At 41.4% G+C, this 17,324-nt stretch overlaps 1 protein-coding gene across 1 annotated transcript in view; it reads left to right on the forward strand.

Moving 5' to 3' along the window:
• Positions 1-5,016: 5,016 nt before the first annotated feature.
• Positions 5,017-17,324, forward strand: part of ELAVL4 (ELAV like RNA binding protein 4) — an 80,169-nt gene continuing 67,861 nt past the window's right edge. The window contains exon 1 of the mRNA XM_064720528.1: positions 5,017-5,148. Within this exon, the coding sequence (XP_064576598.1) occupies positions 5,131-5,148 (18 nt within the window). The 5' untranslated portion in view covers positions 5,017-5,130. The remainder of the gene's footprint in view (positions 5,149-17,324) is intronic.

Here is a 17,324-nt window from a genome sequence, read left to right on the forward strand (position 1 = left end):
TAATTCCTTTATTAAGAGTGGTTAAACACATTAAGTTGTGCAGTTTCATATCCAAGGTCTTATTTTCAGCATTATAAAACACTGCCAGAAAGTATTTAAACCTTCTTTGTGTGTATCATCATAAAGAAAAAAATCTGAATGGTAAGGAAAACTTCCAAACATACAGATTTAAAGTGGCAACTGGAATTCTCCAAATTTGTGCAATTAAAACAACATAAAATGGAATTTCTAAGATATATATACAAAATGATTAAGCATGAAAACAGCCAGAAGGCTTTTTGGGGCAATGTATAGCATACATTGGTGGCTGTGCCACAAACTGAAGCCAAACCAACTTCTTTTAAGCCCATGAGAAATCCAACACTTTTCCTAAGGTGCAGTACCGTGTATATCAATAGTGGAAGCAGTTTAAACACTTTCAAACAGAAAAAAACATCTTAAAAGTCCAGAAAGATATAAACAACATAGTCTTCTTTATCCTTGCTCCTTTTTTCACTCCTGGCTATGCAAACTAGAAAAAAAGTAGAAGGTTGTGATAGCAGTGGAAGACTCACCAAAATACATTTCCAAACTAAGAAAAAATATTTAAATTGGTATAAAAAAAATCAATAGTTATACTGACAGTTGAAGGCAGAGTGAATACGAAGTCATGTGGCTCTGAGGCCTGATCTTTTAAGCTGCTCCTAATTAAATGCAGCTTTGCTCTTACTGGATGTTAAGAGCTTTCCAGGTTACTGCCCGTATTAAAGGAAAATTAGATACTTATCTGTATGAATGTTGCAAAGTTGATTGAAAAAAGATAATGTGTGAAGACTGTGTCAAAAAATAATATTGCTGATTCATTCTAATGTGCTTAGACATTCCTGAACTCTGATAGTTCATCCGTACCTCATAGTATGGGTCATAATCCTTAGCAGATAAATGCTTAATCCCAGATAAATCGTAATAAATCCAAATGAGATTAGACCTTTACCAAAATACCCAATGAGTGCTGTAAAAACATCTTTGAGTGACTGTGATACATCAGTGGGAGTCACCAACTGAATTCTTTACAGAATAGCAGAGAAGGTGCAATAATACTTAAAAGCAAAGCAGAACTGTTCTGATCAGCACCACTCGGGGGCTGGTGTTGAGTGCTCTTCACCAGCCTCCCTTCTTAACAATATTCCTCTGATCTGCAAGGCTTCATGGTTTACATCAGTGTTCTGTCAAAGTCACCTACTTTCTGAAACAAATGTTTTATTTATCTCCTCCTTCCCACTCCTACTATTGTGAATCTGAATAAAACCTGCAGGAGCCTTAAGGCTAAAACATTCAGAGGCATCCACTGGCATTTTCATCCCCTCTGCATTCATAGCTTATGATATCAGGTTAACTCGTTAAGTATTTACAGTAAAGGACATCTTTGCATACCATTTTAGAAAATCAAAAAGCCACAGTTACTGAAATCCATGGTTCTATGACTGAGTAAATGTGTTAGAGATGGACAAAAATATAAGAAAAGTGTTTGCTGCTAAAATCTGAGATTGCTATGAAAATCTAGACTCTTTACCTGGAAGAAATTCTGCCTGCCTTTACTTGTGACACAAATATAACCTCTTAACCTGCTAAAAGTAAACAAAAGGCTGTTGTCTTGAATAAAAAGTACTTCAGCTACATTTTTAAGTTTTTTATTCTGTACTAATAAAACCTCCAAGAAATTCTATTATAAAAATTGTGTCGCCTTACATCCAGCGATTTAGAGGAAAAATCATTACAAGAAATCACTATTTAATAAATTGCAACCTGAATTAAATTACAATTGTGAATGAAGGTGCCCATGGAAGTCAGAGGTCCATTAGCATTACTGAACATACTCAGAGTCGTGATCCTGGGACATTGACTTCATGGGAGTTTTGACTGTGGGAAGAATTAAAGTTTGTATCTGATGTCCTCAAAGCCTTTGATGTGTTTATAGCTTTTATAGGTCAGTTGCAAAGATAAGCTTTGTAATGGCTTTCTACACTTACCCTGGAAAAGCACTTACACTCTCTTTCCATTGCTTAAAATACAGAACTATTTACTTCTGACACTTGCTATTTGTTCTAAACACCGCAGTGTGCATTACCCGTGTATCGATTCACAAAGCAGCCTCTGAACGGGCAATTTCCTCGCCCTGCTCTGACCGCCCAGAGAAGCCCCCAGATGTTGTCATGTCTGCTGCCATTTCATCATCGGGTGATGCGAGCACAGCTCTGCCCTGGGTGCTGTGATTGTAGCAGTGACCTGGGCAAGGATGCAAATACAGCTCTGCCCTGGGTGCTGTGATTGTAGCAGTGACCTGGGCAAGGATGCAAATACAGCTCTGCCCTGGGTGCTGTGATTTTAGCAGGGACCTGGGTAGGGATGTGAGCACAGCTCTGACCTGGGTGCTGTGATTTCAGCAGTGACCTGGGTAAGGATGCAAACATAGCTCTGCCCTGGATGCTGTGATTGTAGCAGTGACCTGGGTAAGGATGCAAACATAGCTCTGCCCTGGATGCTGTGATTGTAGCAGGGACCTGGGTAAGGATGCGAGCACAGCTCTGCCCTGGGTGCTGTGATTTCAGCAGTGACCTGGACAAGCATTTCTCACTGGCAGTTCCCTCCATCTGGCCCAGGCTTCCCGCCTCCTGCAGATTCCGTTGTTGGTGGCTCCGAGGAGACAAAGGAACGGGGCGGGCTGTGGGAGGAGAATGGTGAGCAGGGTGCTCAGGTAGAGACAGAGACACAGAGGAACACAGGTGATCTCTGGCGCAGGTGCAGAATGAGCACTCGCGTCCTCTGAGCTGAGACTTCACTGCCTACAACACACGACTCATTTCTCTGAAGGAGAAAAGTAAGTTCTTATTTTAGAAGGTGTTTTTGTTGGTGTTTCACCATGTAACTAAGAAATGAAGTAGCATGAAAATGAACTAAATCTTTTACTTTGTGTAGTCTCTAAATCATGCACTGGCAACATTCAGTTATAAGAAACATTCACAATTACTTCTTATTTGAGCAGATCTACCTGGAATTCTCTTTCCATAATAACTACATTGGTCTTTACACTTCTCAAGGGTACAGAAGGCTTTTCTATGACTATTTTTGGTTACATTTTTAAAGAGTTGGTAGCAATATCCTCTGAATCCAAACTTGCATCATCAAGCCAATGCCACATAATGATCATTAGTTGTACAACAGTGTAGATCTTTCTCTACACCTGTGGAGAAACATTTGCACTGTACCCTGATCCAGTAGGAACTATAAAATAATAGATGCACATTTTTGGAGCATCAAGTAATTTTTTTTTTTTTTTCTTGAGACCTAAAACTTCTAGGCAAATAACTGAAATCCTGAGTAGTGCAGCCTGGGTATGCCACAAATAAAAAAAGCTGTGTAAGAGATGTCATTTTCTTGGGCATACAGAGCTCAAAGTGAAATGCTTTTAGAAAAGCTCTTGTCTAATGTGGTGATACCTTATCATTTAATGGATTGATGCCCTTTTCCTGGCTGTTGTTTGCAGCTAGACTTCTCAGTTTTTAAGAGTATCAATACCTCTTCAGAAGTTGTAGAGGCTGTAAGTCAGGAAGGATTTTCCATCATTCTGTCAAAATAAACACAAGGAAAATATCCAGCGCACCTAAAAGTACAGCAACACTACTTTGGGTGGGAGAGAAGCACTCTGAGACCAGGACACTGGGAAGGGGCAGATGATTTAATATAAGAGTGCTGTGAGAAAGTCAAACTTGTGTACAGGAAAACAAATAATCTTACTTTAGCTTTGTCTGGATTCCTGACAATGACATTTCCTATCTCCTCTGTTTAGAATAATTCATGTATTTTAGGGGTTGCCTGCACAGAGTGTATCACAGATCTTTTCCCTATGTGATAGCATGTCTCTAAAACAAGAGAATTTGGACCAAACTAATAGACAGATGAAGCCAAACAAACAAATTGCTGCTATGCTAATTTCTGAAACAGATGGCTCTGATCCAGCATTTGCTGGGAAATGCAATTCCTTGTCAATCTAACACAGAATCATGTCTGCCTTTCTGTAATCCTGTATGAATAGCATATAGGGATGAATCTGGCTCAAGATACTCCACCCACAGCTAAATTTATACACAAAGAAACTGAAAATCAAAGTGCATAAACAAGTACAAATTCTGCCGTCCGTACTGGAAGCGGAGATTGGACCCTGTTTTGATGTTTCAGGTATAGATCTTCAAAAGGCCCAAGATGTTCAGTCTTACTTCACTTTGTGGTAGAAATAGCCTTGAAATTAATGCTAGTTGTATATATGGCTTGCAGCACTGAAGTAAAGCAGGCAAGCTAGAAGCCTTTCATTCTTTTAGAAGGTATTTTATTTAAATATCTGAGATTCTGTTACTTTTAGCCAAGGTACCAGAAACAAAAATAAGTCAGCAAAAAGGTAAATAATTTCACACCCAGGTTCCTGACCAGGCCACAGCTGAGGCTGTGGGTCTAGCTCAGCTTCTTCAGACAGTCTGTCTTCACTGCTGCTGCATCTTCATCTAAATTTAGCCTAATGTTAAGGATGACCTACACAGCAAGAAAATAAACTGTTTGAAAAAATATAGGACAAAGCTTATGTCTAAGGAAAAGCTTCCCACAACGTTCTATTTGTGGCACACGATCATACATTTGTGTCACATCATCTTATCCTTTCCTTGATTGAAAAAGAGGCTTTTTAACCTACTGAAAATTCTTTCTCATACATCTTCACAGCCGAGGGTCACGGGCCCAGTCAGAGACAGGGGGAAAGCACAAACCTCACTCTGCCCGCCGCACTTCATTAATTTCCATCCCCACACCGGTAGCCACCTGCGAGGGAGCGGAACTGTGCGGACCCTCCTGATTGCGTAACCCCGGCTCTGGCTGTTTCCTCCCGCCCCCCACACGTGTTCCCTCTCCGCGGCCGGGGTTTGCACAGCTGCCGCGGGTTATGTGTGCTATAAGAGTCCTGTCCCCGAGTGCGGCCAGCGGGGCATGGTGGTGCCGCCTCACGTTACCGCCTAACGCCCCGCCAGCCTGCGCGGGAGACCCCGTCGGCGCCAGCGCCACGTGCGGCTGCGCGCCCCTCTCGAGGCCGTCCCGCGGCGGCGGAAGATGCGCGGCCGGAGCGCGGTGAGAGAGCGGAGCCGGGGCGGGCGAGAGGGCGGCGGTGGGGACGGGATGGGGCGCAGCGGCCTTGCCGCCTTCTCCTGTCGGCCAGCGCTCCCGGGGCGCGGAGGTTGAACCCCCCTCTCCCTCTTCCCGTGCCGCCCGGAGCGGGCCCGCCGCGCTCGGAACGGTTTGGGTGATGCCGCCTAAACAAAAGGCTTGGCGTTCATTCCGCTCTAAACAAAAGGCTTACTTTTATTTTTGAATAACCAAAAAGTAATTTTGCACTGTGTTTATTAAATTAGAGGTTTTTTAGAATGGAAATTGATCCATCGGAGGCTGGCGGGGTGCGGCCTCTGGGCAGCAGGACCGGAGGATCCGCCGGGGCGGGGACCGGGCCGCTCCCCGTGGCCGAGCACCCCCGGCGTCCGTGCCCGTGGGTGGCTTCTCCCTCTGTCTGTCCCTCTTCACCTTCCAGTGGCTTCTCCTTGTTTCTCTACCCGTGTTACTCTGTGACGCACACGCGAGTTGCAGGCTCAGTCCCCTTCACTGTGATGAGTACAATTAAGGTGTTTTTAATTAAAGTCATTACCCATGACTGTAGTTTTAATTGCCTAATAGTTACTCTGGAAGTTAGTGCTGTTTTTATGCTGATGGCATTATTTATTTTTTTTTCCTGTAGCACACTGATGGTATATGAAGTATTCCCAGGTGTTAAAAGATTGACATGGGTAGAGTTTAAACTTCTGTTTGTTTCTTATGCCATATATGAAATAAAATCCAAAAGGAAATTCTATCAATCAACATTTGTGCTAAAGAATATAGATTTCCCTAAATGTTTTCCCTGAGTTCTTTTTCAGTGCAGTGGCATGCTTTGAATAAGACTCACTGGCTGTGGAGGCTGGCTGGCAATAAGGCTGCCTACGGTGATAAATCATCCTTTAAATTTCACCAAAGCAAGAGCAGGACAGCTCATATTGCATCACTTGCTCAATTTGTTTATTGGTTCTTAAGTAGGTCTCCCACTGGCGTCATTGGAAGGTTGTTGTATCCAGTGGCACCCTCAGTGCTATTTAAGACTTTTATTATCTCCTTGTATTAATAGAGGACCACAGAATATTATTTAACAGGTATATTGGAGGTTTGGTTTTGTGCCAGCACTCGGCCTTTTCTTTTAAGAAAGGCCAGGGAGAGCAGTTGAGAATTCTTTTAATAAAAACAAAGCAATAGTTCCCCCTGTTTTTTAATTCAGAAATTCCAGAACAGTATTGGGAACCTTAAACAAGAAAGTTCTAGTGGTTGAGAAGCAGAGCCTGCAACACATTCAAAGCAAAAATGAAATTGATAGTCTAATTTTACTATCCACACTGAGTGACATCTGAAATAGTAAGGAAGCCCAAATGATGGAAAGTAAATTAGATTTTTAAATTAGATAATGTTTGAAGATGTTAGAGTATTACTACATTTATTTCCTTGTTAATATTCTGAGGTGTTTTAGGAAAAAGTAAGGAAAGATAAATCATACCAAAATAATTTAAATGACACTTTAAAAAAATCAATTACCATGTGAGGCTTATTGCTATGCAGAGGAAGAAGCCTTTGCACAGAAATAAGCCTTTTACTTTATTCCACCTATTGAACAGAAAAGTGTAGACTAGGGAGAAAGTGCTTGTCTAGCTTTGGCAGTAGAGGAGCCTGGAAATAGTCTGAGGAAATGGAGATTGCATTCCATTTCAGCACTGCTGGTGAGTTACCTGACACAGGCATGTGTATTTTTATCTACATTTTAAAGGGGGTTTGAAACACAGTTAACTTTTTTTAGCCATATGCAGGAAGGGCTTGTTATTTTTGTCTCAATATGGAGGAAACACCTGAAATTTACAAGTTTAAAATGAATTACTTTCAAGGAAGATGTGTACTGTGTCATTAGTTAAGAGAAGGCTGCTTTATATATTTAGTGGCTTTTTCAAAGGGGGAAAAAGTGATACCCTACAGCCATAAAACAGAAAGCTACAGGCAGGACAGCACTGTCTGGAAATTTAAATGTGGAATGAGAAAGGTGCTGTTGTAGGCAGACAATTCTTCCTGGATAGTTTAAGGGTTACCTTATTAGTGTATAGTGATACAATTTTAGGAGACCATAGACTTCTCTTAAATGTAAGACTAGATTTTCTAAAAAGTGAAATTTGGCTTCTGGGGAGGTGCAGAAATAACCTGGAAGATGGTTCCTGAGTTTGGTAATCGCAAAGAGTTAACATGTATCCCAATGGAGGGTTGGTTTTTGTGCCAACACTGTAGGGGAGAGGCAGAAGTTGTTAATTGCAAGTCACTTTGCTGTTTGCATTCTGGGCTGGGGGTGGGAATTCCTTTTTTACCCAGGGTGTTTTGTTTTGTTTTTTTTCCCGAGGTATACTTGGGGTTTTTACCAAGCTGGGAGTCAGCAACTTTTTATTAATTTTCTGGAAATAGATGTGTAGCAAATAAGTTCTTAAATAACTCCAGGTTGTGTCAGCATTTTTCTTTGCTTGTTTCTATCAGCATTAACTGTTACTGTTCAAATCAGTCCAGTAACAGTTTTGAAGAATGGCAAAAGTAATGAGAATGGATGTATTTTCACAAAAGGGTAGTATATAAGAGCAGAGAAGTAAAACCTTAATATTGCCAGTTAGATTCCTATTATCTGTAACTGCTTTCTGGCCCTAAGGGAAGTAGATACCTCTAACAGTAAAATCTGTGTGAAACAGCATCATATTCTTATACTGGTCTAGCTGCCTGGATAAAAGGAAAACATGTGGAGTGTAGCATTATTGATGTGGCAGTTTTATCAGGATCCATTTGTAGTAACTGTGGATTTGTTCAGGATTAATGGGGGGAGTGTATAATAATTATAATTCTGGCCCTGCAAGAATGATACTGTCTAGGCAGAGAAGAGTGTGTCTCAAAACTAATGACAAAACATGCCTGCCATACAGAGTTAAAGCTCGGTGGTATTTTTGTCACTTTTGCTTAGTTTTTGAATAAATTGATGGAAGAATCCTGCATTCAAACAACAGAGGAGTTCAAACAAGGTGTAGGATTAAAGAGCAAGCTGAAAAATCATGACTAAACTCAGAAACAGTAACAAAATAATTGTGGTCACTTCTAATTAGCCTGTTTACTTCATGGTACCAATTCAGATTTTTCTAAGAAAGTATATACGCTGGTGTTTTTTTAATTAGCTCCCCTTGATTTTTCTTACATATCTTAATTAAAAGTTTGGTGGTAGTTGTTAATTATGATGTACTTGTTTAGCCTTTTGTTTGGTCTTTGTTCTGTTTATGAATGCTGCCTTCGAACAGCACTGCTCTTACTCAAACATCTTGCACGATAGTTTTCCTTGGGGGTTATGGAAATGATAATCAGCCTTATGCTTGCTCTGTTTCCAGGTGCCAGAAAGAGACTCTGGAAACAGGAGCTCAGCAAACAGACATTTTGTGTTGTACCATCACCTAGTCCAGTTTGTCAAAGGTGGAATTTTGAAGTATTAGATTGGGCTGTAATGATAAGCAATCTGCTAGGGGATTTTCATGTTTCTGCCTCGGTTGGACTTCAAAGTTCTGGTTTCAGTGACCTTCTTTGTTCTGTTTTGTGTGAAGAGTGTTGTAGTGGAGAATCTAAAAGTGTGTTGTCCTTCCTGCAGTCTTTTGTGTTTTGTTGGGTTTTTTCCTCTCCAAACTCTTGCAGCAAGTGTAGCATAGAAGCACAGAAAACTCTTAACCTCTTGCAAAAAGAAATAACATGTCAAATATTACAGTATATAACTGGATTCAGAAAGCAATTGACTTGTGAACCAGGCTTGGTGAACCATTTTATTCACAATGTCTTTTCATTACTTATTCAGATAATTGATGCAATGTTTGAAGTCCCTGAAGTGCACAGAAGCATCTGCAATTTCACTGACATAGTAAACTATTTTAGAAAAAAAAAGTACTTCAGTGTCCTTACAATAGACAAAATATGCAGCCTTTGTTTCTATAAAGATTTAAAGTTAATGCATGGGAGATTGAGTTTGGGATTTCCATAAATTAAGAGGAGTTCTCACCTTTCAACAGTTGGGTTTTTAGTACTGAAAAACAAGTGTAGTTTCTCTGTGGGTTTGTGTGGCTTCATTAAAAATAAGCATTCTGGTGCTTCCCCTTGGTTATAAAAACTACTAATAATAAATGGTGGTATTTGTAAAACTGCTGACACTTCAGCAGTCGAAGAACACACTGAACAGATGCCTCCTGTTGCCCTGCACTTGAGAGTGTTTACTGGTGCTTCATGCAGCCTAGGTCATATTCTTGTTTTCGTGTTTCTGAGTGCTCCTGTAGCCTCTTCCCTCTGAATGCAGTCAGCTGCTCCCTGATTTGGTTTACATGCTCTTAGTGTCTCCCTCGGGTTCTCTCCATTCACCCGTCTTTCACAACAGGCTCTGCAAGCTTTGTTAATCAGCTCATCCATTTGCATTAGAAGGTGGTTTGTTTTTTTTTTTTTCCAGCACAAGAAAAATGGTTTTCACCCCTCACTGCTTGCTGTCATTCTTTAGTTTGGAGATTTGTAGTTTATCAAATTTATCACTTGCTGTACTGAGAGATAGAGCTACTTTTCTGTGGGTTGTTTTTCTTTGCATGTGTGTCCATCTATGTTACCTGGCCTCTTGCCTGCCTTTATAAAAAAAAAGCTTATTTTTTCTTCTTGATTGATTTCTTCCACTTGGTTCCTTTCATTTTCTTCACTGACTAGTAGTTCTATCACTTCTGGGATTTCATGCACTATTTCCAACACAGTTGACTTTATTTGAACCATTGTCCTCCATATTTTCATGCAATGTATAGCTAAAAAGTCTTTGTGTAGCTGAACTCATTGCATCTTGCTGTTGTTCTCCTTTGTTTTTTAGGCCTTTTTCAGTTAGGCACAGTCACTTGCTGTAAAATACCTACATGGCAATGTTTTCTTTTCTCCAGTATACAAACAGTGGATTTCTTGAGCTTCCCAACTATCATGTCTGCTATATATCCTTTTGTATTTACTTCCTACAAATGCATAATTCTAAATGTCTTTTAATGGGTTGTAATATGTCAATTCATGCATTTTTGACATCCTTGCCAGTTTTAGTTGCAGTAGCCCATGTAAAGTCACCTTTTGCCAAGCTGTTGCTCATTGCTTATGCAGAACCCCAAACTGTCAAAGGTATATAAAAATGGATATTGTTTAAAAGAAATAACTTTTATTGGGAAATCTTTGTATGTCAAAAGTGAAGCTTTCCTATTAAAATGATGTGATACAAACTGGTCTGATACAGACTGCTGTATACAGGTCTGTCACTTGCCAAGTTTTAATTGTTTTTCCTCATTCAAGTATTTCTGGTTTTTGCTAACTTCTGTCTCATTATGCCCCTAGTTTTTCAGGAGATGTCCTTTCTCTACCCTGCTTGTCTGTTGTTCATGTACTCCCTGTGTAATACATTTCTAACCCACTGGCAAGTCTTCAGCAGATATCAGAAAGGTGGAATTTTCAACAATGCTGAACTACCACAGGTTTTGCAAAATCAAACGTCCAAAAAGGGTCTTAATTTGCTCTCATCTCTTTGGGAATTGCACAGCAGCAAGACTGGATGCTGGAGCTTAGAAAAGCATTGTTTCCACAGGACAAGGTTCCTGCTAGCAGCCTTAATGTGTGGGAGATTATTTCTGCCATGCCATGATGAGAAGAGATAAAGCACTTTGTATACCCTTACTGGCATCCTAGGTAACATCTCATAATCCAGACAATTTCCTTTTGCTTGAATTGAGCTGCTTGTTGGTGTTCACAATACCAAGCTTTCTGTTAATGTACTCCTTGCTGAATTCCACTGCTCCACAGAAAACATCAGCTTTAATTATGTCTTGGAAGAGTTGTTCAAATTCTGTCACTCAGGGCTGCACACTGTGGTTTGTACTGGGCTCACTGGAGCTCTTCTCAGCAGCAGGGAGCATGCAATAGCGAGCACCAGGATTGCTCTCTGCTGCTCTCCCTGGATGTGGCACCAGCCAGAGGAAGTTAATAAACACAACAGATGAAAGCAGGGAAGGAATCAAAGATGAAAAGAGATTGGTAGAGAAGGAAAAAATGGCATTTTTGGAAGTAAGTAGCACATTAAGCAGATTGGGTCCAATTGGTTTGTTTTGCCTTTTTTCTGTTCTGAGGAGGAAGCATGATATTTATTGGCCAGAAAGGCAGTTTCTGGAAGAATGATGTGCCTAGAAAGAGAGGACTAAACCTCAGCATGCTTAAAGATAGTTGCTGCATGTTTCACTCAGGGATGGGATGGATCTTTAGTGTCCTGTACTCCTTCTGATCTGCATCAATTTTCTGTGTAGGTTGCTCCTCTAGGAACCAGCTCAAGGATTTCAGACTTGTGCAGGTAGGAAGAACCTGCAGGAATGTCCACCAGGCAGCTTGTCTTAGCAGAAATCTGATACAGAGGAAGGAGCAAGAACCAACAAATAGCTGATATTTGGAATGTAATGCCATGTCATGCAGGGCATTTTTCAGTCCACCAGAAAATTTACACTGACTGAATAATGTCAGGAGGTTTCACATGATCTGCAAAGCTTCTCTTTCCCAATAAGTCAGAGTCCTGTGATATCTAAACTGGGTTTACCCTGTCACAATAGGACAGCCAAATTTCCCATTTCACCAGTGGGACCTTAGGAGGAAGAGCAGTTGCCAGTTTGCATTTGCCACAGCTGGCAGAGTGACTGGAGAGGTGAGAAACTTCCTCTCCAGCCCAGATATCTTCCTCTGGCAGCAGTAAAGACAAACTGATGCCAGATTTCTCTCTCTCTCCACTTGTCCTCTGCTGGTATGTGGGGGAAGATATTAAGGTCAGCCCCAGGCTCCGTGTGCTGTGACAGCGTAGGTTGTTCCCTTACACAGATGGTCTGGCTAATGAGAGTACATTGCTGAGCAGCTCTGAATCAGGGTTATTAACACCCAGAACTAACTGCACTTCATGGAACCACAGAGTTCAATCATCTCTAGTACTGGGATGCTCTGTGTGGCACAGACACTCACTTCTTGTGTGCCTCTCTGTGCATCTTACTCGTCTCCCCCTGCAAATGTCTGACTGATGAGAATCCCAACCTGAGATATGCTGTCTATTGTCTGTTTTTCCATCCACTTTCCCAATGATAAAATGGTCTACTTAGAAACTGAAAACTCAGAGTTTTGCCCTCTGTGCCCCAGCCCTGAGCTTCAATGGAGCACCTGGGTTTGGGTGGTGGTGGAGGCTGCAGGTGGGACCCATCAGGGCACTCAGCCCTGGGAGTACATGGCAGTGCCAGGCTCCCAGCTCTTCTTCCTTGCCTGACTCCCACAATCTCATGTTGTTCTCTGCAGGTCACTCTACTGGAAACCTGTTTGAAATTTTGCCAGGTTATGTTGCTTTTTTGTAGTGTTGAACAACACATTTGGGATCTTCTTGCAGTATGGGAATGTCACTGGCTGGTGTGCTTTTTTTTCCCTCTGTCCTGTTAACCTGTCAGCTCTGATGCTCAGCAGTTGCCATTTCACAGAATGGTGAGGCTGAGTTGGTGAGCAGGATAGGAAATTGCTGAGGAGCAAATTTGGTACCCTGGAGCATCTGGCCTGTTCATCTTAATCTGAATCTTACAAGCAGTCTCTTGTGAGAGGTTTTTTTTCTGGATTCTTAAATGGATGAATCAAGTGAAGCTTCCATTAAGCTTGATTGCAGCGTTTTTAAAATTATTTAGATCTGGGTCTTGTGGAAGCATTTGGAGCAAGATTTTACTGTATACACTTAAATGTTGTTTTTTTCCCAACATTCTTTTTTAGTATCTGGTCTTATTTTGGTTTGCATAGTTGATGTGACTGTATCTGTGAGATGTTTTTTTCCTTCATTCATTACTTAAAAGCTTATGAAATGTGCAATAGCATCTAGTTTTGACAGATTTTTTTAATAAATTACTGTTATGATCCTAATGATACAGAAGGAGAGGTTGGCTCTGCTTTCCACATGGAACAGCAAGTGATGAAATTCAGGGAGTTCATTACTGGAGGGAATTCTGCATCTGTCAGCAGCATGTGCAGAGCTGCAGTCCTTGTCATGGCAGCGCTCATACCTGCTGCAGTGGGCACAGGCCCTGTGTATGGGGGAGTCTTGAGCATCCTAAGACCTGACTGATGCCAGTGGAAAGAGAAAAGAAAACCTTTGTGTGTGTCAAGCCATCCAGGTTGCTGAGGAATGCTGTGTGCTAGTAGGAGTTTCCTGAGCATCCCAAGTGTTTGTGCCCATGTGGCAGCTGAGAAGTGACAAGAGCAGGAGTGGATAGAGCCATGTCACCATCCTCCAGCCCGGGATAGTCTCCCAACCAGCTGAAGAGGGTGGCTTCCTGAACAGATGATTGCTCCTAAATAATTGGCTTCATTTTCTGTGTTGATAGTCTTCCAGTTAACAGTGAGGTCAGTGGGAGTAATTGGTTAATAGCTTCATTGTGTCTTAAATTTAAATAGCACCATTAACCTCAAAGGTCATGAGCTGAAATTTCTACTACCAAACCACAGAATTTGATGGTGTGCACCTATACTGCCCTGTTACTTTGGCAGAAAGCACAAAATTATGGAAGTAGTCTGGAGAAAGACACAGCACCAATATGCTGGAGAGATTTGTTGCCAGCAGTTGAAATTCCTTCTCAAATGTTCCACAGCATCACTGATGTCTAGCTTTCCTTTACCCCCAGAAGTAGGACCCTCTACCACAGCAAAACAAAATCTTGTCCTTTAACACCTTTAAAAAAAAAAGTAAACATATTTTTTGTACACTAGTTCTATGTTGGTTATCTGTGCTTGCTTGGAACATTTTAAGTGAATTTTCTTAGGCATGGGACTATGAAAAATGTTAAAAATAGAGGACTGTTTTGTTTATTATGTGAGTTTAAAGTTCCTTCATTGTACGATGTCAGAAGAACAATTAACTTTTATCTGAGCAGAGCAGGGTGTCCCTCGGTGCAGGTTACAATGCATCCAGTGATACTATTAAAAGAAAGATTGTTTGTTGTTGCATTGGGGAATCCTTATAAAACATCAGGAAAACTGCCTGGAAGAATATAAATGTGTTCAGGCAATGGAGTGAAATATTCTTAAACTGCAGGGTGATGGCCTGTAGCTGGATGGGTTTTCAGAGCAGCTGTTTTGATGTGATTGTTGCTTTTCCCAACAGTCATAAATTGGATGTACTAGAACCTTTTTTTTTCTTAAGGCTTTGCTGTTCGGAGGTCCAGAATCAAAGCTTTTGTTATGAAAGCGAGATTATCAAGCCTAGAGTTCATGAAATAAACTTTGCTGGTTTTTTTTCCTTTTGATGAGTTGTTTACATGCTTCCAAAGATGTTAGGCTTTTTCTGTGTACAGACCAATGTAGTCTTGCAGGATTTGCTTTGTGTAGCTCTTATGGGTGCACTGAGTGTTGGCCTTGGTGTGAGTCTGTGTCTGTGCTAAACTTGCCTTGCTTGAATTGCTACTCCCTGAAGTACTTATTTGTCCTTATGAACAGCTGTGCTGAGTTAAATAAAGGATTGCACTGTGGAGTTAAGAGACCCTAGTGTGGCCAAAGCTCATTTAGGTGAGGGTCAGCTGGAGACCACCTGCTTTGGTCACCTGGTAAGCCCATGGTGGGACTGGGCTGACCAAAGGTGGACTTTCTGCTGGAGCAAGGCTCCCCTGGAGATCACTGGAGGGCTCCTTAGTGTGCAGCCAGTGAAGAAGAGCTTGATTTATCTTCCTCTCCGAAATCTGTAGAGCAGGACAGATGAGCTGTGCCGTGGAAGTGCCCATTTCCTAGAGCCTCCTGTACAGAGGGCTGGGGAGAGTCGCTGCCCAGCAGATGGGTAACCTCGGGTGAGGTGAATTCATCCACACTGGCCTCTAGGACTGGTAAAGCCCATCCTCTCACATGCAGGTTCTCTCCACAGACTGGAGAAACCACAAGCAGCCTGGCTGCTGCCTCATCTTCTACCTGCCTGTTCAATGAAAAACAAATCGGCTGTGGCTGTGGAAGAGAAAGTTCAGCACAGAAGTAAACTCACTCTTGGGTGCCAACCTGCCAGCTTCTCCAGCTGGGCTGTGCAAATCCCTTGAAGCCTTAGCACGAAATATTTATTGCTAGGTAACTGTAACATAAAGTTATTTATTAGGAAGGTTAGGCTGCAGAGCAACTTTTATTCCTACTAGCATATTTTTAATTTTTTTAAAAGGACAGTATTAAAAATACCCATTTTTCATCTGCCCTACTTTAAAGGAAGCTAAAATCATCTGCTGAGGTATGTTGTACTTTGCAAAGACAAGTTTAAAGAAAACCATAGGTCTGCATGAAAATCTGAGACCTGGGTAGGAAAGCTCGAGCCATCCTGATCCTGAGAGATGAGCTCCAGGAACTCTAGAGGGCAAAAAGAGGAGCTGCAGATGATTTTTCAGTTGTCTTTCTTTAGCCTCTCCTGGATTTTGTGTCAGTATGGAAAGTTCAGTGTTGCCATTACTCTGATGCCAACAGAATCAGTTCTGGTTTTTATACCTGTTACTTCCTCTGTATTTTACCTTGTCTTCCTTATTATAAAACTGTTATTTCTGTAATCTAAATTATTCACTAAAGACTTGTGTTAGCCATATTCATGAGGGAGCTGTTTATCCCTGAGATTTGGGTACCTTATTTAGGCAGCTTACCTGACCTTTATTTCTTAAGGGGTAGAAATAAAACAGATGTACACAGGAAGCTTCTTGAAAGTCCTGGTACTTGTATATACAGGCGTAAGCTTAGTAAAGCCATTTTAAACTTTTTCTCCTTTCCAGCATCCTTGGTTTTGGGATAGGTTACGTGAAAGGGTTTACTCAGAAATTACTGAGGATTGTTTTTTTTTTAATGTATGAAACTGTAATACTTATTTACCTTCTGCCTGCTGCTACTAAAATACTCTGTGTAAGTGCCAGCTGCTCTAACGAGAAGTAATTTGGACAATTAATAGCTCTTGACGCTTTTTGTTGTCTTCATTCTCTTTTGTATCTTCCCTGCTTCTGCATCCTTCCTGTGTAATTGCAAGTTGCAGGAGGCATAACCCTTCTGCATGCTGCTCACAGGTCTCCTTTGATTCCTCCTGTACCTCTGTTCTGATCCAGCCACCTCACACTCGTCCCCAGATCTCTTTCTGATCACTGTCTCAAAGCTTGGAAACATCAGCACATTAATCCCCTTTCAGGTTTTTATCTTTGTTCTTGTTATTGATATTGTTTGGCCTGAGTGCAAGGTGTATAGCACACTGTATTACAGATGGGCTTAAAGCAAATCCATCAACTGTTCTAAAATTAGGCAATGCTGGTTGCAAGACCCTGTTCACATTTTTTATGAGGGTTTTTGTGCTTATACATAGGCACATTAAAAATGGCTGAACTCATGTAAATCTCCCTGGTAAGTCTGGAGTTCTTCAGTGTCTAGGTCCTTTCATTATTTACAAGTAAATACATTTTAAAAATGCAGTCATAAATCTTTGAAAACATCTTCATTTGTGCTCAGTTGAAACTTTGCTAACTGTATTATACAAAATTGACAGCAATGTAGAAATGTTTTAACTCTCCCTGTAGGTAGGATTGAGTTCTGCTTGTAGTGATAGGAAAGCAAGCTGTAGGATTTAGGATGTCTGTCACATGCAACTTTTAGTATCTCTGAATTTAAAAGGAGGAAAACAAAATCAGGGGGCTGAAGGCATTAAAATCTCTATTCCTGAGCCAAAATTAAAAGAACTGGAAGGGGGAGAAAGGTGCTAGTAATTCTTACTGCTGTGTTAACATGTTTACCTGCAGTGTATACTGCCTTTTGCCTTTTGGTCTTGCCGTGCTGACAGTGGGTTCTTTAAAATGTGTTGAAAATTGGCCAGGCAGGACATGGTGGGACGGAGTGGATGCTCTGTGTTGCAGAGCAGCAGTTCAGAGCTGGGAGAGGAGTGTGGGGCCAAGGACATTGCTGGCCTTCAGACTTGCTGGGAAGGTGCTGAATCATCTTCTCCAAACCCTTCTTGCACTGCAGCAGAGCTGCTGGCCCCCTTCCCTGGCTGGCCTGTGCCCTGACAGGGACAGGAATCCTCTGCTGAGGTTATTCCCTGGCACACACGTGTGCCTAAATCTATGTGGCTG

Source organism: Zonotrichia leucophrys, chromosome 8 (genome assembly GCF_028769735.1).
Source record: "Zonotrichia leucophrys gambelii isolate GWCS_2022_RI chromosome 8, RI_Zleu_2.0, whole genome shotgun sequence".
NCBI lineage: Eukaryota > Metazoa > Chordata > Aves > Passeriformes > Passerellidae > Zonotrichia > Zonotrichia leucophrys.